Raw genomic sequence first — 27,881 nt, 5'->3', positions numbered from 1 at the left:
CTAAAGTGAGATGAAGGGGTGATCATCTATGCAAGTTTTGCTTAATTTTTTCCATACAGACGGCTAAATTTTGTTGATAAAGAGCTTTATGTTAACTTGTGATGTTTACCCCTAGGTATTTAAACTGATCTGCGATGATAAAAGGGAAGGTGTCCAATTTAATCTATCTAATATTGTGTGCTTGAGAATTCACTGGAAAGAGCACATTTTTATTCAGATTAATTCTGAGAAATATTTTGAAATTCTGGCATCCTTGTCTGCTACCATGTTCTAGTTTAAATTAGTCTGAATTACTGTTGTTAATACAAACTGAAACTCCTGGATTGGTATACAGTAGTTTGATCCGTGCACAAATGTTTGGGCCAAACCCAAATTTCTCCAATGTAGTGAAAAGGTAGTTCCATTCAATCAAATCAAATGCTTTTTCTGCACCCAACGATAATAACATCTCTGGGGTGTTTGACTTTGTGGGTGAATATATTACATTAAACAGGCATTGAATATTGGAAGCTAAGTGTCGGCTTTTAATAAATCCAGTTTGATCTTGTGATATTACAGAAGGCAGCACTTTCTCCATCCTTCAAGCTAGGACTTTGGAGAGTATCTTAACATCATTATTCAGAAGTGAAATTGGTCTGTATGATGCACATTGTCCTTATTTTGTTTAGGAAGATGGTGATTAATGCTTGGCGAAAAGTTTGAGGAAGAATGTTATTGTCTCTAGCTTCTGTAAATGTTGCTAATAAAAGGGGAGCTAGCTGAGTGGAGAATTTCTTTTAAAATTTGGCAGGGTAGCCATCAGGGCCTGCTGTTTTCCCACTCTGAAGTGACTTTAGAGCATCTAGTAATTCTGATAGTGCCAAAGGTGTATCCAAGATTTAATCGTAGGTAAGAAATTGTTATCAAAGAAATAATCAATTCTTGAGTAACAATGATGCACTGGTGAGTAGAAGGAATGTGCTTTTGAGTTTGGGTTTAGAAATCTCCAGGGCTCCAATAAGTTGTGGTCAGTTACAAACTGTAATTGTCTTTGCAGTGTTAGATGTCATCACCCCTGTGACAGGAGACCTATCTAGGTCTGGATTTAAAACACAATTTAAGTCCCCAGTCATTATAATTTTTTGAGTGTTCACATAGGGAATGGAGGAAAATACTTTTTGGATGAAGTCCCTATCATCCACATTGGGTGCATAAACATCAAAATCACTTTACAGTTAAATCAATTACCCCATGACAATCACATATCTCCTTTCAGGATCAGATACTGCATCTGATACTACAGTGAGACTGTTCTATGTATGAAAATTCCCACACCTCCTAGTTTTCTTTGTAAAGCTGGATTGGAACATTTGGCCAGTCCAGTCTTTTTTGCAGCGGGAACGGATCCTTTCTTAAGAAGTGGGTCACCTGTAAAAGTACTATTTTAGCGTTTAGACCTGTTAGGTGAGAGAATACTTTCTTTCTCTTTAATTTGTGATTCAGGCCTTTAACATTCCATCTCACAAAGTTAACTGTCTGGTTATGGAGATATTGATTCTGAAGTTTTGATGTCAATTTTGTAGTCTTAATTGAAAGTGAGACAGCTTTGACCTTAAGTTATTGCCATGAAGCCTATTGTTACATTGGTACTCTAATCATGACTTCTGCAAAAGCTTCTCAATAATATTCATGAGTTGTAATGAGAGTTAATTTAGTTCGTTTTAAAATATATTTAACATTAATTTCTCTTTTCTATTATAGATATAATTCACCATACTATTGTCAATATCAGTGAGAATTCTAATTTCTTGTGTGCCAGAGAGATTACCCCAATTTTATTGGATTGTCATGATTTCCACAAGCTATTTATATAGAGTGATATTATCATTATGGACAAGGTGATGTTTCTTTCCATGTGTACGTACTAAATTTATTCAATAGCATTTTTGGTGAAAACTAAATATTGCTTAAAGGATTAGTAAGTTTTTTTTTTTTTTTTTTTTCAAATCAGTCATTTCTTCATAATCATGGTATTTTCTTAATTTGCCAAATGAAATTGTGTACTAAAGTGAAGTTTTTTTTTTATAAATTTTAACAAGAGTGTATGGATTATTGATAATCCTCTTGAATTTGCACACATACTGCAAAAATGGGAGACCAAAACACTTATGGGGGAGACTTTCTGATTTAAAGACCCACCTCTCCTCATCATTTATTGGTCAGGAGTCCTGTTTTCAATTCAGAAAATCTCTCCCATATGTCTTACATGTGCTTCATGGCAGATACAGTGCATCTGGAAAGTATTCACAGCGCATCACTTTTTCCACATTTTGTTGTTACAGCCTACATCATCCGTAAGTGAAAGAAGTTTGAAACCACCAGGACTCTTCCTAGAGCTGGCCGGCCATCTAAACTGAGCAATCAGGGGAGAAGGTCCTTAGTCAGGGAGGTGACCAAGAACCCGATGGTCACTCTTTTAGAGCTCCAAAGGTCCTCTGTGGAGAGAGGAGAACTTTCCAGAAGGACAACCATCTCTGCAACAATCCACCAATCAGGCCTGTATGGTAGAGTGGCCTAACGGAAGCCACTCCTTAGTAAAAGGCACATGGCAGCCCGCCTGGAGTTTGCCAAAAGGCACCTGAAGGACTCTCGGATCATGAGAAACAAAATTCTTTGGTCTGATGAGACAAAGATTGAACTCTTAGGTGTGAATGCCAGGTGTCACGTTTGGAGGAAACCAGGCACTGCTCATCACCAGGCCAATACCATCCGTACAGTGAAGCATGGTGGTGGCATCATCATGCTGTGGGGATGTTTTTCAGTGACAGTGACTGGGAGTCTAGTCAGGAAAAAGGGAAAGATGACTGCAGTAATGTATAGAGACATCCTGGCTGAAAACCTGCTCCAGAGCGCTCTTGACCTCAGACTGGGGCGACGGTTCATCTTTCAGCAGGACAACGACCCTAAGCACACAGCCAAGATATCAAAGGAGTGGCTTCAGGACAACTCTGTGAATGTCCTTGAGTGGCCCAGTCAGAGCCCAGACTTGAATCCGATTGAACATCTCTGGAGATCTTAAAATGGCTGTGCACCAACGCTTCCCATCCAACCTGATGGAGCTTGAGAGGTGCTGCAAAGAGGAATGGGCGAAACTGGCCAAGAATAGGTGTGCCAAGCTTGTGGCATCATGTTCACAAAGACTTGAGGCTGTAATTGCTGCCAAAGGTGCACCGACAAAGTATTGAGCAAAGGTTGTGAATACTTATGTACATGTGATTTCTCAGTTTTTTTATTTTGAATAAATTTGCAGAAACCTCAAGTAAACTTTTTTCACATTGTCATTAAGGGGTGTTGTGTGTAGAATTCTGAGGAAAAAAATGAATTTAATCCATTTTGGAATAAGGCTGTAACATAACAAAATGTGGAAAAAGTGATGCGCTGTGAATACTTTCCGGATGCACTGTATGTACTCGATTCAGATGATTTCGGGGCACACTGACTACTTTGCGGCTATATCAGACATTTTGTAGAGTTTTGTGAAGAGCATCATTTGTTTCAAGCCATGGCAAAATGTAACTGCTGAAAATATCGAACTGCAGAAAGAAGAAATAGGATAATATGTAGTCTGAATGTACGGAAATCAGCCAAATTGGTGCACCTGGGCTAAATGCCAAAACTGTATCCACAATGGTCACTTCAAACAGGAACGGTCAATTCAAACTTGAATAGAAATAATAACGTTCATATGCAACTTTCAACCAAAATGCAACAAACTGGCCAGGCACAGCACAGGCTTATTTAGATATCCAAGAAAAAAAATTGTTTCAATAGAGAGGCAGATGAGTTTGAAATACAGTAGAATACCCATGTAGTGTTTTTCTAAGGTCTGACAGGAAAAAAAAAAAATGTCAAGTCCAGAAAATTGTCAAGGATTTCTCAGAATCCCATTAGTACAGGTCTTTCACTGTGTTTATGTTTTTATATTTTCACACTGTTGCTTTTTTACAGTTTATAGTTATGTTCAAGTTTGAAATGTCCTGATTTGGACTGTTTAATTTATTTAATTCTTGTCATTTTTGATGTTCCAGGTGGTTATTTCTTTTCATGAATGCCTGCATGTTATTGTTAGCTACTGCACCATTGTTAAACCACTGTCTACAACCTTTAAGTTTTTGAAACCTATAAAAGGCCACATTCACACTGCTGCTCCATTCCCATTTTTTCCACTCATATGTAAAACAGGTCTGATGTTTTAGGAGAAGTGTCAAAAAAAGGAATCCAGATTTTTCAGAAAGGATATACACTGATCTTGTAACGGCTTTTTCTCATATCTCATCTGTCCTTTGGGTCACTTGTTTCTATGTACTTCAAACCAACAGCTCTGTTCTTTTGTCCCCTGTTTCCCTTCCTTTCCATATAGAGCAGCAGTTTGACACTGTCTGACAAAAATGGTTTTATTCATTTTGCACATGTGGGGCTCGTTCAGGATAGACACATCTATACTCATATCAGATTTGTATCATTTGCAAAATTAATTCATGTAGTTTAAAAATAAAAAATCGGATACAAGGCAAAAATCTGCATAGTGTCACTTTTTACTTCATTTTGTAGGTAGCCATAAAAGACTCTCTCTTCTTCAGACAATGGCTGTTTTATAGTCCGCCAGAGTATCCATGAAAATGCAAAACATTAAGTCTAGGTATTCCCCCGGCAATCTGCCATCGATCAAAATGGTTGATTCTCACTAAAAAAAAAGACAAATCACAAAATCCGATATTTTCTGCTTCTGCCTTTCTAAGCTTTATGGTAATGTAGTTGCAATGCTACTGTATGCAAGGTATTACGGGAGCTGAGGCAGCAAGCAGCTTTTTTTTTTTTTTTTTCCTTTTGCAGCAAACTTCTTTCAGTATAAACAAACCACAAGTGGAGGCTTTTGAATGAGAGGCAATTGGTGTATTAGCCTTTGTGTTAAAGAAAGTAGGGAAATAAACTGAAAAAAAAGTAATTGGCTAAGTTGTCCTGTGCAACTATACAAATAGCAAGAAAAGCTACTTTAAGGAATTCAGACCTTTAAAACCAGACACTGCTTGAGTTTGGACAGCGAGTTTGATACAATTGCATCAGCTTACACTTTTAATTGGCAACAAAAAGATAAAGATGAATTTGAAATTGCTGCTTGGTAAACAATAGACTTTTTTTTTAAAAAAGATTTATACTGTACTAGCCAACCCGCGGCGTACCATACGCCGCATAATCAGGACGGTTTTTTAATAATTTTTAAGCACAGGGAGAAAATTTAACATTTGCAAAATTGGTAATGTAATAAATCGGCAAGAAAAGCAACATTGTAACAATGCACGGAACGAACCAACACACAATCGTCCGTGCGGCGTAGCGAGGTGGGAGGTGGGTGTGTACAAAGTGCAGGAGCATCTAAGAAGACGCATGTTTGTCGCGGATGCGAATTGCTGTATGTAGCGTGTACAACACTTTGCTATGCTGCACGTGGTCGTGCATTGTAACCGAAAACTCGGTTTTTAAAGACTGCTTACTTCATTGTGTTTTAACCTCAGTTGTAAAGGAATGTTTTAATGATCCAATGGGATACCCCTCGCAAACCGTTTTACACGCTGCATATGGCGATTCACCTCTGCGAGAAACATGCCTCTATTAACAGTCAACGTGTGGGAGGGGGGTGTGTACAAAGGGTAGGGACGAAAACAGTGGGAGCGTATGAGTCGCACTTAGCGGCAATTCCACGGTTTACAGCACGAATGGGGTTCAACGGCTTACCCACGCCTAGACACACGCTCAATCTCATGCATAATTATTTATTGAATGGTAAACACTTCTGGAAAGACACATTGTCTAAAGCAGGTTAGTGTGAGAATACAACAGTAAGTAAATGAAATGATGGAACTCTGGAGAGAGCAAAATACAACACAATAGTGAACCCGCGGCATAACAAATGCCGCATAATTATTTATTGATGGTTGAACACTTCTGGAAAGACACAGGGACACCCTCGCAAACTGTTCTACCGCGCATACAGCGATTCACATCTCGCGACAAACTGTTTTACACACTGCATACAGCGAATCACATCTGCGACATGATTTTTCCTAGATGGTCCTGTCGCGTCCACCCTCGCACTCGAAGCATACACACTGCCTGCTCATGTGCCTGGTGCAAGCGCGTCCAGCCTCGTTCTCGAAGCATACACAACGCCTGGTTATGTGTCCGCTCACAAGAGAAACTCACGGAGAGCCGCCCACCAGCTGCCTGTGTGTGTGCCTCTGTCTGTCTCTGGCGCGGCTTTCTCTTGCGCTGCCTCTGTGTGAACCGGTCAGGTACAGAGAAGGTCAGCTGCTGACAGAGCGTCTCGACTGTTACAGGGCCTGCATTGGTGAAGCAGGTGAGACGGTAATGAAACAGAGGCACAGGGCTTATTGGTTTTTAAAGACTGATTTCTTCATTGTGCTTTAACCTCAGTTTTAAAGGATTGTTTTAAGGATCCCATGGGATACCCCTCGCAAACCGTTTCACACGCTGCATATGGCGATTCACCTCCGCGAGAAACATGCCTCTATGAACAGTCAACGTAGCTCGGAGGTACATGACATTAACCTGACCTGCACTGCATGTGGCCTCTCGACAGGCGAATATAAATGGCGCCATTTTTCTGTGTCGTCGCGTCCGAGTTGGTGGGCGTGGCCCTGCGAGTTGTCGTCGTATCCAATGGTCTTGGAGTTGGTGGGCGTGGCTTCTTCCTGTTTGTGCCATAGGTGTCTCACTTGGCAGCTTAGTGAATCCACACCCCTTCCGGCGTGCTTTTCATGGTTGTCTTGCCTTAGTGAATTATATATATAGATTTGATTGTTGCCCTGATTGGAGCATCCCTAGCTAAATCAGAGTTCAATTTTAAATGCTTTTTTTTTTTTTCTTTTCAAGAAAGGACACCTATCTCTGCTGGCTTAAAGCCCAAGTGTTGCGCTATTCCAGTGCTTCATGCATCTTGATTTTAGTTTTGTACATGTAAATGAATGTGTGGGTGTGTACAAGGCTGGCACCTTTCACAAGGTTGTTTACTGCCTTATGACCCGTACAGCAGGGATAGACCATTTCTCCCCCCAACAATTTGGAGCTGGATTTTCCTGTTACAAATTGATGGATGGCTGCAAGGACAACTAAAGCCTTGTCGATCGCAGTCAGATAGGAATAGAGACTTTGTATTCATTATGTGTGGTGCTGTATTAAAAAGAAATTAATTTCATCATCATTTAAACTTCTTCAAATAAGTGATATTACTTATTAAAGCAGTTGCAACTGTCAAAGCATGGATGAATTGTGTGTTTTTATTTCTTCTAATAAGTCTATAATAATATATAAAGATAAAAGTGGCAATAATGGCAGCCTTTCTAGGTGCAATTTCATATAATGCAAAAAATTACCTACTGTGATGTGTGTATGTCTGTCCTTCAGTCCCCAAGAAACAACTTGGTAGTACAATTTTGTCGAATTATTCTTCAAGACAATTTGTTGTGACAGTTCAATTGTTGTTGAGATATCTTAAAAACAGCAAACTGCACATATTTTTAAAATTTCTAAATATTCTATTGAAAATCATTGGCAAATAAGCAGCTCATCTAACTTAAAATAATAATAATTCTTTGCATTTATATGGTGCTTTTCTCACTACTCAAAGCGCTCAGCAATTACAGGTTAAGGGCCTTGCTCAAGGGCCCAACAGAGTAGAGTCACTTTTGGCATTTACGGGATTCGATCCGGCAACCTTCCATTGCTAGTGCATATCCCTAGCCTCAAAGCCACCACTCTGCCTGACAAAATAAACATTCTGTGCAACTTCAACAACAAACTGGTTTACTGTTTCAGTTTTACACTAAAAGCGATTACTTCAACTAGTATTTTTTTTTAATGTTTTATTTGTTTGTTCGACAACCACTCTTGATGGCAAAATAGTGGTATGGGTTCCGATGTAGGTAGGGTTAGGTGACTAAGTATTACCATATAAGAAAGGTACTTTAAACATGGATTTATTTACTCAATTAAATACACTAGTAATGATGTTCTTTATTCATAACTGTACAAGGTAAGTATCATCCCTTACTATATGAGAATGCAGGAGTAAGTCTGTGCCAACAATTTGGCTTCTTCCTTACCCCCATCCTGAACTAGACTCTGCTGCTTTGTGGTGTCTTGTGAAAACTCAGTCATAGCAGCTCACTTCTTCCACTTCTGGAAATTAAAGCAGGTAAAGAATAAGTGACATGACATTTATGTCATAAAAAAAAAAAAAAAGATAAGAGTAGCTTGCATATGTATGAAAGATGGCAAGGTGACACTTTATGGTAGAGTGATTAAATGTCTACTCAGAATTTCTTTTACACTAATCTAATGGCTGAATTATCATATGATACAGTAAATCTCTGATTTAGTCATTTATCGGCAGAGCACCACAGTGATCCGGTATCTACTGTTCAGATGCATCTAGTTTGATTATCTCCTGTTCAGATGCATCCAACAATTTTATCTCAAGACATCAGCCCAGACTTTATATTCTATTTATGCTTAATAAATTTAAGCAACATTTAGCCGCAAATCCTCCACATCCAAAGGCTAACCATAGCACGTGAATCTTTTCATCAGAACAGTTGCTGTCTGCTATCTTATGAAAACAATTTCAGCCACATGATATTTTGAAATGGCATTAAAATGTTTCACATACACTACTACATGTACTCTATTGTTACTCTTATTTTTGAATATGACTCACTGTTATAATAACAAGCTCTTTGAAGTGACTTGAAGATTAAAAATTAATTAGATTTGCTGAACTTAAAAACAGAAGTGGGAAATGTGCAGCTCCCCTTAATTTAATATAAACATAAGATGGATTTAGAAAGAGAAGTACAGTTGGTATGCTCAGTTTCTGTGGTCCACAAAGAAGTTGACTGTGCCATAAATTGCAAGGACATGGCAAAACTACAGTTTATTCCACACTGAAAGAGTTGCATAGTGGTAAAATGTATGACAGAACCTGAGTTGGGGTTTAGGGTATAGCTGTTCCTAGAGCGGCGCTTTTGCTTCTGTTTATCTTGAGACTAAAATATCTTTTAGAGCAGTGTTCTGGTATTCTCATTATATAGTAAACTAGTTCTGTCCAAGTTCTTAGTTATTTGAATAACTTGATAAGGAATTATTGAGCTTTTACTAATATTTATAGCTAGATGCAAAACATCATGTTGCTGTTCTCATTTCATGGAGTAATTTTGATTGTGATTTTATGGTAGCATTTTGCATTTATAGTTTAATTTCTTTTGGTAATTTAAGTTTATTGCTGGTACATTGGCATTTAGTAGGTAAGTGAGTGGCATAGTATTGCTATTAGTTGAGAAAGGTTATTTAATTGCTGGGGTGTTTATTGAAATAAAAAAGAATTTTAAATAGCAGTATAGTAAACAATAGATTTAACAGTAAAATTTGCCTATTTTAGTTGTAAATTTATTAAGCATGTTAGCCTTGCATCTTGCTGATAAACATCTTATGGACATTTGATAGATTTGCAGCTTTTTTAAGGGTTTGTACTGTGTTGTTCATGTGTGTCATATAGTATAGGTTTTGGTAAGAAACAAGTATTGCATAATTGAAATTGTAATCTGCATTTATAGTCGCACCTCATGAATTAAGAAACTCTAGCTGGTATAATGTTAAAAAAAAACACTATACATGTGTGGGTGTGAATTTATATTGTAACAGAAAAAAAGCTTTAGTACAATTGAAGATTAAAAATTATTCAAAATTATAACTGCATGTATATTTACATTTAAGTAGTGTTGTAATTGCCAATAACAATTAATTGAATCAATGTCGGAGAAAATATATATATATATATATATATATATATATATATATATATATATTGTTAGACCAATGGTAGAAACTACTTTATTTTTTTAAATTAGGCTTTGTTTCAGATATGTATATTACAGAAGACATGGATATGACAGCTTGTATTTAAATTTTTTATGCTTTATGTATTATGGATAAATATTTTCTGTAGACATTTTTTTATTTAAAGTTTGTATTTTATGGGAATTGTATTTATTTTAGTATGTTTATTGTCACTGAACAATAAGCCTATAGGATTTAATTTTGTCAGTAAAATGAAAAGGTAATACCTGTGGTTTATACTTTCGTATTCTTATAATTAAAGTTAACACTTTAATATAGACAATACGTTTTCCATGCATCTGGTTATGCAGGAGCTTAGTATAAAAATTTTTCAGATAATAAAATATATATATATTTTTTTTATATATATATATTTATTTATATATATTTTTATAGATATATATATAGATATATATATTTATAGATATATATATTTATAGATATATATATATATTTATAGATATATATATATATATATATATATATACACACTAATAAAAGGCAAAGCTCTCACTGACTCACTCATCACTAATTCTCCAATTTCCCGTGTAGGTAGAAGGCTGAAATTTGGCAGGATCATTCCTTACATCTTACTTACAAAAGTTGGGCAGGTTTAATTTCAAAATTCTAAGCATAATGGTCATAACTGGAACCTATTTTTTCGTCGATATACTATAATAGACTTCTGCTTGATGCCCGTGGGAGGCGTAACTTAGTAATTTAGTGCCTGCCCATATAAGGCCGTCCGTCAACGGCAATCCAATAGAAACACTGCCGCTAAATATTCATGGGTGAAGGACTGTGCTTATGCAGAGGAAGATCAAATGGTCAGGGTGGTGTTTGGCACAAACTCAGCGAAACTGCGAGAGAAACTTTTAAGTTCCGGGTCTTAGCTAACATTAAATACAGCCGTGGACATCGCATGAGATGGCACCAGCACAGCTGAGAACCTTCGATGCATGTACACCGAGTGGCTCGCGTGAAATGACGCAGTGCACAGACAAAAAGCAACAGTTCCAAAGAGTGCTGAACATAAACCGAATTACACAATTGAGAAGGCAGCAAAAAAATATAAGGCATCTGATACATACAAGCATATTCATAAGTGCAGCTACTGCGTAAACAAAGCACGGTGGAAAAAGTCAATGTCCCGCTAAAGGATGACGGTTTAAAAAAAAAACCTGTGCATGCAGTGTGTCGCGTCTCAGATAAAGAGGAAGACGAGCTGTTTATTGATGCAGTAAGAAACGAATCGATGAATGAAACCTGTTATCTTTACAACGATTGACAAACACGGAATGTAACTTGAACACAACACATCCTACAAATACGAACCTGATTGAAAGAAATAATGATAATCAAATCCTTGATGACAGCAACACTGTATATTGACAATCATGTTACGTTATTTTTAAAATGTTCCTTTTGTTTAAAATGTTCCCTATTCTTTTTCATAACTTCTTTAACACACTACTTCTCCTCTGCGAAGCGCGGGTATATATAAATATATGTGTATATATATATATGTGTGTGTGTGTATATGTGTATATATATATATATATATATATATATATATATATATATATATATATATATATATATATATATATATATATATATAATATATAAAAAAAAAGCCATGCGGAGAAGTAGTGTGTTGAAGAAGCAATGAAAAGAAAAGGAAACATTTTGAAAATAACGTAACATGATTGTCAATGTAATTGTTTTGTCACTGTTGTGAGTGATGAGTGTTGCTGTCAAATATATATATATATATATAAATAGATATATATAGATATATATATATAAATAAATAAATATATATATATATATATATAAATATATATATATATATTTACACACATAAACATATATATATACACATACATATACATACACACATACATATATAAACATATATATACATATACAGTGGTGTGAAAAACTATTTGCCCCCTTCCTGATTTCTTATTCTTTTGCATGTTTGTCACACAAAATGTTTCTGATCATCAAACACATTTAACCATTAGTCAAATTTAACACATGTAAACACAAAATGCTGTTTTTAAATGATGGTTTTTATTATTAAGGGAGAAAAAAAAATCCAAACCTACATGGCCCTGTGTGAAAAAGTAATTGCCCCCTGAACCTAATAACTGGTTGGGCCACCCTTAGCAGCAATAACTGCAATCAAGCGTTTGTGATAACTTGCAATGAGTCTTTTACAGCACTCTGGAGGAATTTTGGCCCACTCATCTTTGCAGAATTGTTGTAATTCAGCTTTATTTGTGGGTTTTCTAGCATGAACCGCCTTTTTAAGGTCATGCCATAGCATCTCAGTTGGATTCAGGTCAGGACTTTGACTAGGCCACTCCAAAGTCTTCATTTTGTTTTTCTTCAGCCATTCAGAGGTGAATTTGCTGGTATGTTTTGGGTCATTGTCCTGTTGCAGCACCCAAGATTGCTTCAGCTTGAGTTGACGAACAGATGGCCGGACATTCTCCTTCAGGATTTTTTGGTAGACAGTAGAATTCATGGTTCCATCTATCACAGCAAGCCTTCCAGGTCCAGAAGCAGCAAAACAACCCCAGACCATCACACTACCACCACCATATTTTACTGTTGGTATGATGTTCTTTTTCTTAAATGCTGTGTTCCTTTTACGCCAGATGTAGCGGACATTTGCCTTCCAAAAAGTTCAACTTTTGTCTCATCAGTCCACAAGGTATTTTCCCAAAAGTCTTGGCAATCATTGAGATGTTTCTTAGCAAAATTGAGACGAGCCCTAATGTTTTTTTTGCTTAACAGTGGTTTGTGTCAAGGAAATCTGTCATGCAGGCCGTTTTTGCCCAGTCTCTTTCTTATGGTGGAGTCGTGAACACTGACCTTAATTGAGGCAAGTAAGGCCTGCAGTTCTTTAGACATTGTCCTGGGGTCTTTTGTGACCTCTCGGATGAGTGGTCTCTGCGCTCTTGGGGTAATTTTCCACTCCTGGGAAGGTTCACCACTGTTCCATGTTTTTGCCATTCGTGGATAATGGCTCTCACTGTGGTTCGCTGGAGTCCCAAAGCTTTAGAAATGACTTTATAACCTTTACCAGACTGATAGATCTCAATTACTTCTGTTCTCATTTGTTCCTGAATTTCTTTGGATCTTGGCATGATGTCTAGCTTTTGAGGTGCTTTTGGTCTACTTCTCTGTGTCAGGCAGCTCCTATTTAAGTGATTTCTTGTTTGAAACAGGAGTGGCAGTAATCAGGCCTGGGGGTGGCTACGGAAATTGAACTCGGGTCTGATACACCACAGTTAGGTTATTTTTTAACAAGGGGGCAATTACTTTTTCACACAGGGCCATGTAGGTTTGGATTTTTATTCTCCCTAAATAATAAAAACCATCATTTAAAAACTGCATTTTGTGTTTACTTGTGTTATATTTGACTAATGGTTAAATGTGTTTGATGATCAGAAACATTTTGTGTGACAAACATGCAAAAGAATAAGAAATCAGGAAGGGGGCAAATAGTTTTTCACACCACTGTACATACATATATACACACACAGCTATTTCGTATCAGTGCAATACGCTGCTTGTTAAAACGGATGACTCCCGCTCTTACGTGCAAGTCTGCGTGGATATTATGAACTATCGTATTTGTTCAAGTTCTATTTAAATTTTAAATAGAAGGAATTTTTATTTAGTCGACAGAAATATCTTTGGTAGGAATGGTAAAACAGACAGGAATATTATTCGTGAATAAATCAACTCAAACCTTAAATAACTTAAAAGAACAAACATTCAAATTTCTTTACTCTTATGTAAATTTATATAAAAAATAAACTTAGATTTTAAATATCCCAAAAGATTTTGCTCTCCATAAAAATATATCCTTTCAAAATTATACAAATTCAAATATGAACATGCTGCATAACAAAACCTGGAAATATAAATAAAATGTGTTCCTTTCAGCAATAACAAATCAAATCATTCAGTTGTCTTTGCTCATATGTCATTTTAGAGCTGGACGCCTGGCATCTATTTTTGGCAACAGGTTCGTTTCTGTTTGGTGTGAGGTTCTGTGTTGTGGAGATTCTCAGGATGGATTGCAGGTGCTCATCAGTGAGGCGACTCCTGTGTGCTGTTTTGTTAGTCTTTATCACTGAGAAGAGCTTCTCACACAGATATGTGCTACCAAACATGCACAAGGTTCGAGCCGCATGTAGACGGACTTTTTTTGTTCTTCAAAGTCACCAAAGCGCCGTGCAAACTCAGTGCGCTCGGTTTATCAGCAAAGTGCGTGTTTGGGACACCGTAGTGACGACTTGGTTTAACATTACTTGGCAACAGGGAAAGTTGCACTGGTGCATTTGTGTCTCCCATAAAAGCAACTTCACTTGAAATCACTTTGTGATTGTGCAGGGTAAAACGTCCGCTGTGTCAGATTCTTATTTAATTCTTCTGCTTTCTGTATCTTCTGCATTGCATTCAGGTCTTTCAGCCTCACTGATGAGCACCTGCAATCCATCCTGAGAATCTCCACAACACAGAACTCCCTGATGTTTTGTCTCATAGTGCCGTCTTAGATTAAATTCTGTAATTACAGCCACATTAGCTCCACAAATGAGACACACGGGTTCAGTAAACATATACTCAGCCTCCCATCGGTTTTTAAAGGCTCTATTTTCAGAATCAACTTTTCTCTTCAGCATCGTGTGAGCTAGCTTCGCAATAACTTGCAGCATCATAAGCTAGACTTGATTAACGCGTAAGTGTTGCAAGGCAGCTGAAGCGCTGCATTATGGGATCTGTAGTTTATTGTGTTACCAGCGCTTCATATACCGGGCCATTAATAACAATAATACAGTATATAAAATGATCTCGGGCTGGATATAATTACGCCGGGCGGATGTGGCCCGCGCCCTTGAGTTTGACACATATGGACTAAATAGAACTTGAAAAGATATATTTTTCAAATGTGATCGCGCAATTCAGATAGAGTTGGCGCACTACAGCCTGCATGCCTCAATAAGTCATCCTCCCCTCGCTCTTACTTTTTTACCGTTCATCTAATGAATACACTGAGTATGGCTTTACCAAAACAATCATTGATGGCGAATAAAGTATCCATTATTCGAGTATGTAGATCGGGATATATATATACATATATATATATACCAGCGTATCAGCGAGAAGTAGTGTGTTAAAAAGCTAGAAAAGAAAAGGGAACATTTTAAAAATAACGTAACATGACTGTCAATATACAGTATTTGTTTTGTGAGTGTTACTGAGTGTTGCTGTCATCAATGATTTGATTATCATTATTTCTTTCAATCAGGTTTGTATTTGTAGGATGTGTTGTGTTCAAGTTACATTCCGTGTTTGTCAATCGTTGTAAAGATGACAGGTTTCATTCATCGATTCGTTTCTTACTGCATCAATAAACAGCTCGTCTTCTTCTTTATCTGAGACCTGACACACTGCATGCACGGGTTTTTTTACACTGTCTTCCTTTAGCGGGACATTGACTTTTTCCACCGTGTGCTTTGTTTCCACAGTAGCAGCATTTATGAATATGCTTGTATGTATCAGGCGCTTCATATTTTTGCTGCCTTTTCAATTGTGTAATTCGGTTTTGTTCAGCGCTCTTTGGAACTGTTGCTTTTATCTGTGCACTCGCGCAGTTCCGTGAGCCGCTTGGTGTACATGCATCGAAGTTCCCAGTTGTGCTGGTGCCATCTCGTGCTATGTCCATGGCTGTATTTAATGTTACCTTAGTCCTGGCACTTAAAACTTTCTCTCGCAGTTTCGCTGAGTTTGTGCCAAACACCACTGACCATCTCATCTTCCTCTGCATAAGCACAGTCCTTCACCCGTGAATATTTAGTGGGAGTTTGCTATTGGATTGCCGCTGACGGACGGCCTTATATGGGCAGGCACTAAATTACAAGCGCCAGCGCAGCCTGTCTATGAACTTAATTTAAAGTGTAGGTTTACATCGTGCTTTGTTTCAGTAGCAGAACTCATCAATATGGTTGTATATGTCACTCGCTTCGCTTCTTATTGTTTAGCTGCCTTCTCAATTATATAATGCATGTTTTCTTCAGCGCTTTTTGGAGGTCTTCCTGATTTTCTATGTACTGCGTGATTACGTGGGAGGCGTGATGATGTCACACGAAACTCCGCCCCACGGCGTTCAAGCTCATCTCCATTACAGTAAATGGAAAAACTGCTTCCAGTTATGACCATTACGCGTAGAATTTCGAATGAAACCTGCCCAACTTTTGTAAGGAAGCTGTAAGGAATGAACCTGCCAAATTTCAGCCTTCCACCCACGGGAAGTTGGAGAATTAGTGATGAGTGAGTGAGTGAGTGAGTGAGTGAGTGAGGGCTTTGCCTTTTATTAGTATATATATATATATATATCCATCCATCCATTTTCTAACCCGCTGAATCCGAATACGGGGTCACGGGGGTCTGCCGGAGCCAATCCCAGCCAACACAGGGCACAAGGCAGGAACCAATCCTGGGCAGGGTGCCAACCCACCGCAGTATATATATATATATATATATATATATATATATATATATATATATATATATATATATATATATATATATATATATATATTTATATATATATTTATATTATATATAGGTTGTATACCCCGATCTACATACTCTCAAATAGACAAACCACACGCTGTGGCGCAATGGTAGAGGCTTAGCGCCGAGGTTCGATTCGAGAGGGTGCACGAGTATGTACTGCGCTTCGATTCATTTACCCTCGCATCTCCTTGGTTTGAGACGTATGAGAAAATATGCGGTTAACGCAGAAAGATAGATCACCAATTGAAGCTTTATGAAGAACGGATACAAAGCGCATTCCTAAGACTTATAGGAGGCAAATTTCATTTCAAAAGACTACCCGACGGAAGCCTTGATAAAAGTGTGGTTTTGTGCAAACTGTCCAAATACGAACCTGATTGAAAGAAATTATAATCCAAACCTTGATGACAGCAACACTCATAACGGTCACAAAATTATTACATTCACAATCATGTTACGTTATTTTTAAAATGTTTCCTTTTCTTAGCACAAGTACAGCTGAGAAGCTTCGATGTATGTACTCCATAAAATAACACATTTAATATCACTTTCAATTCCAAGCAAAGGGGAACTTTTGTCAATGCATGATTTCCTGGTACATCGATTACACTGATGCACACATCAGAGCTACAAAAATGTTAGAGTTGGAATAAAGTGACTCTTCGGAGGAAAATTTCATTTCAAAAGACTACCCGACAGAAGCCTTGATAAAAGCATGGTTTTGTGCACACTGAAAAGCAAGCCAAATTAGATGCATTACAGAAAGCGGACTTTGTGGCTCTTACTGGGGATCATTGTTCTTCCGTGACCGTTAGTAATTCTAATTACATCTAATTACAAAATGTTCAATGATCACACTGTTTTAGCCTAATGTACAAAATAATTTTGGCTAAGGTTACTCAGAGTTTAAAGGTGAAGCTGGTCAAATTACCTTTTATGTTTCTGCCTTATTTTTTTAAGAAGAAAAACTGCATTTTATGTTAAAATTTTTGTTTTTATTATTTAAAGACAATACCATTCTGAAAATGTACTTAAAGTACTTAAAATACCACTTTATTGTTAAGTCTGCCCAGTTTTAGCCAGGTATGACATTTTTGTTTCTGTTTTGAATTGAAATGCAGTTTAAAAGCATTTTTTTTTTTCAGAAATTAAAAGAGCTTGAGTTTACAATATTCATGTCCATGTCTATTATTTGATTCTGTCGGCCACTAAAACCCTTTTAAATTAAAAAAAACATTTGCAATTTGGAGCAAATTTTCATGTGTGATTACATACGATTAACATGTTTTTAATCGAGTCCCACCCCTAATACATATATATATATATATATATATGTGTGTGTGTGTGTGTGTGTATGTATGTATATATATATATATATATATATATATATATATGTGTGTGTGTGTGTGTGTGTGTGTGTGTGTGTGTGTGTGTGTGTGTATATATATATATATATATATATATGTGTGTGTGTGTATATATATATATATATATATATATATATATATATATATATATACATATATACATATATATATATATATATATATATATATATATATATATATATAGCAGAATACCATATATAGCAGAATACCAGTGGAGAAGTAGTGTGTTAAAGAAGGTATGAAAAAGAAAAGGAAAAATTTTAAAAATAACGTAACATTATTGTCAATGTAATTGTTTTGTCATTGATATGAGTGGTGTTCTCATATCTATATATATCTATATATATCTATATATCTCTATCTCTAGCAAAATACCCGCGGTTGGCAGCGGAGAAGTAGTGTGTTAAAGAAGGAAAGAGAAACAAAAGGAAACATTTTAAAAATAATGTATCATGATTGTCAAAGTAATTGTTTTGTGTATTTGGCGGCAGCGTCACGAAGTTGTTTTCGTCTAGCTGCATCAGAAAATGTACCACGACATCTGACACGTCTCCTTTTTACTGTTTTCTCACAGCTTGGATTGCTACTGTCATAATCGGTTTGAGTGTAAATATACATATATATATATATATATATATATATATATATATATATATATATATATATATATATACACAAACCAGATTCCAAAAAGTTGGGACACTATACAAATCGTGAATAAAACTGAATGCAATGATGTGGAGGTGCCAACTTCTAATATTTTATTCAGAATAGAACATAAATCACGGAACAAAAGTTTAAACTGAGAAAATGTATCATTTTAAGGGAAAAATATGTTGATTCAGAATTTCATGGTGTCAACAAATCCCAAAAAAGTTGGGACAAGGCGATTTTCACCACTGTGTGGCATCTCCCCTTCTTCTTATAACACTCAACAGGCGTCTGGGGACCAGGAGACCAGTTTCTCAAGTTTAGAAATAGGAATGCTCTCCCATTCTTGTCTAATACAGGCCTCTAACTGTTCAATCGCGTCTTGGGCCTTCTTTGTCGCACCTTCCTCTTTATGATGCACCAAATGTTCTCTATAGGTGAAAGATCTGGACTGCAGACTGGCCATTTCAGTACCGGATCCTTCTCCTACGCAGCCATGATGTTGTGATTGATGCAGAATGTGGTCTGGCATTATCTTGTTGAAAAATGCAGGGTCTTCCCTGAAAGAGATGACGTCTGGATGGGAGCATATGTTGTTCTAGAACCTGAATATATTTTTCTGCATTGATGGTGCCTTTCCAGACATGCAAGCTGCCCATGCCACACGCACTCATGCAACCCCATACCATCAGAGATGCAGGCTTCTGAACTGAGCGTTGATAACAACTTGGGTTGTCCTTGTCCTCTTTGGTCCGGATGACATGGCGTCCCAGATTTCCAAAAGAACTTGAATGTGACTCGTCTGACCACAGAACAGTCTTCCATTTTGCCACACTCCATTTTAAATGATCCCTGGCCCAGTGACAATGCCTGAGCTTGTGGATCTTGCTTAGAAATGGCTTCTTCTTTGCACTGTAGAGTTTCAGCTGGCAACGGCGGATGGCACGGTGGATTGTGTTCACTGACAATGGTTTCTGGAAGTATTCCTGAGCCCATTCTGTGATTTCCTTTACAGTAGCATTCCTGTTTGTGGTGCAGTGTCGTTTAAGGGCCGGAGATCACGGGCATCCAGTATGGTTTTACGGCCTTGACCCTTACGCACAGAGATTGTTCCAGATTCTCTGAATCTTGGATGATGTTATGCACAGTTGATGATGATAGATGCAAAGTCTTTGCAATTTTTCGCTGGGTAACACCTTTCTGATATTGCTCCACTATCTTTCTGCGCAAAATTGTGGGAATTGGTGATCCTCTACCCATCTTGGCTTCTGAGAGACACTGCCACTCTGAGAAGCTCTTTTTGTACCCAATCATGTTGCCAATTGACCTAATTAGTGTTTATTGGTCTTCCAGCTCTTCGTTATGCTCAAATTTACTTTTTCCAGCCTCTTATTGCTACTTGTCCCAACTTTTTTGGGATTTGTTGACAACGTGAAATTTTGAATCAACATATTTTTCCTTTAAAATGATACATTTACTCGGATTAAACATTTGATCTGTCATCTACGTTCTATTACAAATAAAATATTGACATTTGCCATCTCCACATCATTGCATTCAGTTTTTATTCACAATTTGTTTAGTGTCCCAACTTTTTTGGAATCCGGTTTGTATATACATGTCTATCCACATCATATATACACACATACATACATACACACACACAAATTATGTGTGTGTGTGTGTGTATGTATATATATATATATATATATATGTATATAGATATGTATAGATATGTATATATGTATATACATACACACACACAGGTATATATATGTGTATATATATGTGTGTGTGTGTGTATAGCTTTGGTCACTGAGTGCAAGGGAAAAATAATAAAATATAGTCTATCAGTTATTAAACAGTAAAACATTAACGTTTTAAGAAGTACAGGTACAATGAGCACTACTGGAGTGGTTGCGGGTTAACTACATTTTAAAGACTGTGTAACACAACAGGTAAGTAGTACTAACAGCAGCTAAAATGCATATGGATCATCTCTCGGTAGTAGATCCCTTTTGAAAGGCGCTACACGACGCCTGTGGTATAGAAATTACATTTTCTATGTGAACGTTCAAATTTGTGCCTCTGGTAATGTGCCTTACCGGCATTACCAGCAATTAAAGAAAATTAGTTTTGTGTCCTCTGCAGTGTTAAGAGAGAGAGGCTTTGGTTTGGGATAAAAGGAAAAAAAAGGTGTAAAGAAAGGAAAGTTGCCTTTTTCTTTTATATAGTATAGAGAGATGTATTTGCTGACGATATGATCGCCTTTTGGGGACAGTCGCGTGGGTCTTGTGTAGACTGGTGAGACGTCCCTGCCATTAATCGGCTGTGATGGCACTGTCAGTCCTCCACTCCTGTGCGTGTCTTCATAATCCGAGCTGACGACCTCATAATCGTATACGTGCAAAAGAAAGTTCGAATCGCCTTAATATTAGTTTGCCGCAGTGTAGAAAAGGGGTCCCGTGTTTGCACTTGTCTGTTTTATAGCTCAGGGGGAGGATGAAAAAAATTAAAAGTGCTCACTTGGACTTAAGGCAGAAGCGCTGTCAGCGTCTCAAAGGCCGGCACAGATATGCGCGTGCGCCGGCTGCTCGACTTTTGCTGGGCAGGAGACCCCAGTTTTTGCAGATACGTTCACGATATCAAAAGTCTCAGTGCTCTTTGGAGGTCATTCATATATACATTTGGAGTTGTTTAAGACAAGAGTAAAATATAAAGTAATTTGTATAATATTATTTTTAATCTTTTTGAAATAATACTGTCTGGTATAATTTAGGAGCAGCTGTGTTACATGTGAGACAGAAATTATTTTAAAGTTTAAGAAATGTGCTTATTTAATGTCTCCCTTTCTCTTTCATAATAGGTTTGGAATAGACACCTTGATGGAGTATTGCATACAGAGTCATGCCAAATCCTGCTGGATATGTAAGAATATATACATTTTTTCATGTGGACTTCTCATTTAAAAAAAAAAAAAAAATGTTTACTAGTCTTTTCTTAAATGACAAAAATGTTGTTTTTTTAATTCATCAGCCTAAACAATGGATTATCAAAGTTTTATTAAAAAAAAATTTTTTTCAGCTTGTACTTTTATCCATATTTTCTATTTTATGAAGCCCCACTAACGATTATTTTTCACTAGTGTTTACTTATAAATATTCTTTAAAGTTTGTAAATAACACATTGCTTCACAGAAATCTGTTCTTATTGTTACTTAACTTCCATTTTTTCACTTTTGTCATCTTGTTCTTCCTCTTTATTAGTGCTTATTAGGAAATTTTGCCAAAATTTTATTTGTCGTGAATTTTCTTCATTTGCCCTTGCTTATTTTTTATTAACTGATAATTCAGCTGGTTTAGTAGAACTTTTTTTTTTCAGTGCCCCATAATGCTTTGCGAGGCCAGTGCAACATCCCCAGCAGCTGTAACAGCCAGTATTGGATGGGTCTGAATCTACCCAACCTGGGTTTATAATGTTGGTCCATTTCCATTACACACTGATTTCGAAGGTTGTGCATCTCTTGCTATGTTCACACAGTAGTTGGTACTATGGTATTCATGCCAGTTTTTTATATTTTCTGTAAAAACAAATGCTATAAAATGTAAAACCATAGAGGTACATTAATACTGTGTGTAATAGTTGAACTTAATTTAAGGCGCTTAACATATAAGTAAACTAGCAGAATACCCGCGCTTCGCAGCGGAGAAGTAAAAAGATTGTCATGAATGTTGCTGGCATATATATATATATATATATATATACACACATATATATATATACACACACACATATATATATATGTATACACACATATATATATATATATATATATATATACACATATATATATATATATATATATATATATATATATATATATATATATATATATATATATATATATATATATATATATATATATATATGTATATATACCTGTATACACATATATATACTGCTCAAAAGAATTAAAGGAGCACTTTTTAATCAGAGTATAGCATAAAGTCAATGAAACTTATGGGACATTAATCTGGTCAGTTAAGTAGCAGAGGGGGTTGTTAATCAGTTTCAGCTGCTGTGGTGTTAATGAAATTAACAACATATGCACTAGAGGGGCAACAATGAGATGACCCCCAAAACAGGAATGGTTTAACAGGTGGAGGCCACTGACATTTTTCCCTCCTCATCTTTTCTGACTGTTTCTTCACTAGTTTTGCATTTGGCTACAGTCAGTGTCACTACTGGTAGCATGAGGCGATACCTGGACCCTACAGAGGTTGCACAGGTAGTCCAACTTCTCCAGAATGGCACATCAATACGTGTCATTGCCAGAAGGTTTGCTGTGTCTCCCTGCACAGTCTCAAGGGCATGGAGGAGATTCTAGGAGACAAGCAGTTACTCTAGGAGAGCTGGGGAGGGCCATAGAAGGTCCATAACCCATCAGCAGGACCAGTATCTGCTCATTTGGGCAAGGAGGAACAGGATGAGCACTGCCAGAGCCCTACAAAATGACCTCCAGCAGGCCACTGGTGTGAATGTCTCTGACCAAATAACCAGAAAGACTTCATGAGGGTGACCCAAGGGCCCCATGTCCTCTAATGGGCCCTGATCTCACTGCCCAGCAGCATGCAGCTCGATTGGCATTCGCCATAGAATACCAGAATTGGCAGATGCACCACTGGTGCCCTGTGCTTTTTACAGATGAGAGCAGGTTCACCCTGAGCACGTGACAGAAGTGAAAGGGTCTGGAGAAGCCAACATTATGCTGCCTGTAACATCATTCAGCATGAACAGTTTGGTGGTGGGTTAATGATTGTCTGGGGAGGCATATCCATGGAGGGTCACACAGACCGCTACTAGCTTGACAAAGGCACCTTGGCTGCCATTAGGTATCAGGATGAAATCCTTGGACCCATTGTCAGACCCTATGCTGGTACAGTGGCTCCTGGTGCACGACAATTCCTGGCCTCATGTGGTGAGAGTATGCAGGCAGTTCCTGGAGGATGAAGGAATTGATACCATTGACTGGCCACCACACTTTCCTGACCTAAATCCAATAGAACACCTCTGGGACATTATGTTTTGGTCCATCCAATGCCACCAGGTTGCACCTCAGACTGTCCAGGAGCTCAGTGATGCCCTGGTCCAGATCTTGGAGGAGATCCCCCACAACACCATCTGTCATCTCATTAGAAGCATGCACCGATGTTGTCAGGCATGTATACAAGAACACAGGGGCCATACAAAGTGCTGCGCACAATTTTGAGTTGCTGCAATTACATTTTGGCAAAATGGACTAGCCTGCCACATAATTTTTCACTCTGATTTTTGGGGCCTTTGAATTCAGGGGTCTGTAGGTTGATCATTTTCATTTCCATCAAACGATGTGGCATCCTTTCGCTCCTAACACATTACCCAGTCTATATCAGTATAGATATCCAGGAGGATTTCTTTTTCCCATTGAGATCTGATGTGTTTTCAAAGTGTTCCTTTAATTTTTTGAGCAGTTATATATATATATATATATATATATATATATATATATATATATATATATACAGTAATCCTCCTCGATCGCTGGGGGTTGCTTCCAGACCCCTGCTTATAGGTGAAAATCCGCCAAGTAGAAATCATATCTTTGTATGGTTATTTTATATATTTTAAGCCCTTAGAAACTCTCCCACACTGTTTATAAATATTCTCTGCACAGTTATACAGTAAACCCTTGTTTATCGTGGTTAATCCGCTCCAGACAGATAAATGAATTTCCACGAAGTAGGATTCTTTATTTATAAATCTTTATTTATAAATATTTTCGCAGTTAGAGCATGGAAAACCTGTTTACGACTTTCTAAATACAATTTTAACATTATTAGAGCCCTCTAGACATGAAATAACACCCTTTAGCCAAAAGTTTAAACTGTGCTCCATGACAAGACAGAGATGACAGTTCTTTCTCACAATTAAAAGAATGCAAACATATCTTCTCTTCAAAGAAGTAAACGTATGGGGCAGAGAATGTCAGAGAGAGAGAAAAGTAAACAAAAATCAATAGGGCCGTTGTGCTTTTAAGTAAGCGAAGCACCGCGATAAAGCTGCCGCAGTGAAGGGATCAATATGAAGGTAGTCTTTTCAAGATTTTTTAGAGGAGCGTCCGTATCTTCTAAGCAAACAGCCTCTGTGCAAACAGCCCCTCTGCTCACACCCCCTCCGTCAGGCCAGGCGCAGAGAAAAGCAAACAATCAAAAATCAATACGGGCTGTTAGAGCTTTAAAATGTGCGAACGTATATCATTGAGGAGTTTTATTTAATATGTAATACGTGCTCTAATTGGGTAGCTTCTCAGCCATCTGCCAATAGCGTCCCTTGTATGAAATCAACTGGGCAAACAAACTGAGGAAGCGTGTACCATAAATTAAAAGACCCATTGTCCGCAGAAATCCGCAAAACCAGCGAAAAATCCGTGATATATATTTAGACATGCTTACATTTAAAATCCGCGATAGAGTGAAGCCGCGAAAATCGATGCGCGATATAGCGAGGGATTACTGTATATATATACACATATATATATACATACATATACATACACACACACATACATATATATATACACACACATATACAGTGGAACCTCGGTTTACGAGTAACTTGGTTTACGAGTGTTTTGCAAGACGAGCAAAATTTATTAATAAATTTTGACTTGATAAACGAGCAATGTCTTGCAATACGAGCAGTATGGATACACTTTGTCTGCTGAGTGTCATGTGATCACAACTGAGCTGATGGTTCTTCTCTCTCTCTCTCTCTCTCTCGCAAAGCGTGTCTTTTTCTCCTTATCTCGCTCGCTGGCACTCGCCTCTCTCTCTCTCTCTCCTTATCTCTCTTGCTTGCAAAGCTCGTCTTTTCTCCTTATCTCGCCGCTCGCCTCTCTCTCCTTATCTCTTGCTCGCAAAGCGCCTTTTTCTCCTTATCTCGCTCGCTCGCTCGCTCACAGTGCAGTCTCTCTCTCTCTCTCTCTCTTCTCTTGAGGGCAATTGTCTCCTATTCTCCGTCTGAGTCTGTTTGCCTCACTCATATAGTCATCATCTGTACGAGCGTATACTGTTTACTACAGCATTGTGACTGTGTGTGCGCGCGCTGTGAAGTGCGATTCCCCATCTTGCCCCAAAACTCAAGCTGAGTCTCATTACTTTAACAACACCAGCCGCTTCAGCTTGAAACAGCAACAGCGCTGTTATTTATTGCAGCAGGATGTTTATAATGTTTCTTGTATAGCCCTTATTGACGGCAGGTGCTTATAGCATGTCTGTGATCTTTTTAAATGTGCTTATACGGCGAACTGCTACAGCGCTGGAAGACTGCAATTGCTTTGGGACGCTCTTCCGCGTGTCGTCCCGTTGGGTGGAATCCCACATGAATTTAGAAACTTACTCACACCAGCCATGATTCTTTTTAAAGGTAAAGTGTAGGTTAATTTGTTTTATGTATTTTTACTTTATATTTTGTATTAATCATTTTATATGAATAGTTTTGGGTTGTGGAACGAATCATCTGAGTTTCCATTATTTCTTATGGGAAAATTCGCTTTGATATAATGAGTGCTTTGGATTGCGAGCACGCTTTCCGAACAATTATGCTCGCAAACCGAGGTTCCACTGTGTATATATATATATATATATATATATATATATATATATATATATATACACACACACACATATATATACACACACACACATATATATATATATATACACATATATATACATATATATATACACATATATATATATATATATATATATACACACACACACACATATATATACGTATGTGTGTATATATATATATATATTCAAGTCAAAACTTGAATATATAAAGTCAAACTTGTTTCTGAATATATAAAGTTAAATATATAAAGTCATTGCTGGAACATATAAAGTCAAAACCTGAATATATAAAGTCAGTGTCTGAATATATAAAGTCAACATCAGAGTATATAAACTCATTCCTGAATATATAAAGTCAAAGTCAAAATGTGTTGATTGAAACAAACTGAACTAAGTTAACAAAAACGTATTCAGAAAAATAAATTTAAAAAACACTGTTCGATTAATGATTTGAAAATGATGCATGTGCCCTGCCCAGGATTGGTTCCTGCCTTGCGCCCAGTGTTGGCTGGGATTGGCTTCAGCAGACCCCCGTGACCCTGTGGTCGGATTCAATGGGTTGGGAAATGGATGGGTATTCCAGCGCTGACTTTATATATTCCGACGCTGACTTTATATATTCAAGATTTGACTTTATATATTCCAGCGCTGACTTTATACACTCACCTAAAGGATTATTAGGAACACCTGTTCAATTTCTCATTAATGCAATTATCTAATCAACCAATCACATGGCAGTTTCTTCAATGCATTTAGGGGTGTGGTCTTGGTCAAGACAATCTCCTGAACTCCAAACTGAATGTCAGAATGGGGAAGAAAGGTGATTTAAGCAATTTTGAGCGTGGCATGGTTGTTGGTGCCAGATGGGCCTGTCTGAGTATTTCACAATCTGCTCAGTTACTGGGATTTTCACGCACAACCATTTCTAGGTTTTACAAAGAATGGTGTGAAAAGGGAAAAACATCCAGTATGTGGCAGTCCTGTTGGCGAAAATGCCTTGTTGATGCTAGAAGTCAGAGGAGAATGGGCCGACTGATTCAAGCTGATAGAAGAGCAACTTTGACTGAAATAACCACTCGTTACAACCGAGGTATGCAGCAAAGCATTTGTGAAGCCACAACACGCACAACCTTGAGGTGGATGGGCTACAACAGCAGAAGACCCCACCGGGTACCACTCATCTCCACTACAAATAGGAAAAAGAGGCTACAATTTGCACGAGTTCACCAAAATTGGACAGTTGAAGACTGGAAAAATGTTGCCTGGTAGAAGAGTCTCGATTTCTGTTGAGACATTCAAATGGTAGAGTCAGAATTTGGCGTAAACAGAATGAGAACATGGATCCATCATGCCTTGTTACCACTGTGCAGGTTGGTGGTGGTGGTGTAATGGTGTGGGGGATGTTTTCTTGGCACACTTTAGGCCCCTTAGTGCCAATTGGGCATCGTTTAAATGCCACGGGCTACCTGAGCATTATTTCTGACCATGTCCATCCCTTCATGACCACCATGTACACATCCTCTGATGGCTACTTCCAGCAGGATAATGCACCATGTCACAAAGCTCGAATCATTTCAAATTGGTTTCTTGAACATGACAATGAGTTCACTGT

At 37.5% G+C, this 27,881-nt stretch overlaps 1 protein-coding gene across 4 annotated transcripts in view; it reads left to right on the top strand.

The window, feature by feature from the left end:
• The window catches only part of LOC120541919 (matrin-3-like), a 97,420-nt gene that overhangs the window by 12,067 nt on the left and 57,472 nt on the right, over window positions 1-27,881 (top strand). For all 4 annotated transcript variants that reach the window (XM_039773900.1, XM_039773899.1, XM_039773898.1 and 1 more), the window contains one exon: window positions 21,460-21,521. In XM_039773900.1, the coding sequence (XP_039629834.1) occupies window positions 21,460-21,521 (62 nt within the window). The remainder of the gene's footprint in view (window positions 1-21,459; window positions 21,522-27,881) is intronic.

Source organism: Polypterus senegalus, chromosome 13 (assembly GCF_016835505.1).
Source record: "Polypterus senegalus isolate Bchr_013 chromosome 13, ASM1683550v1, whole genome shotgun sequence".
Lineage (NCBI taxonomy): Eukaryota > Metazoa > Chordata > Cladistia > Polypteriformes > Polypteridae > Polypterus > Polypterus senegalus.
The sequence above is the reverse complement of the archived record's forward strand: the minus strand, read 5'-3'. Positions and strand labels throughout refer to the sequence as shown.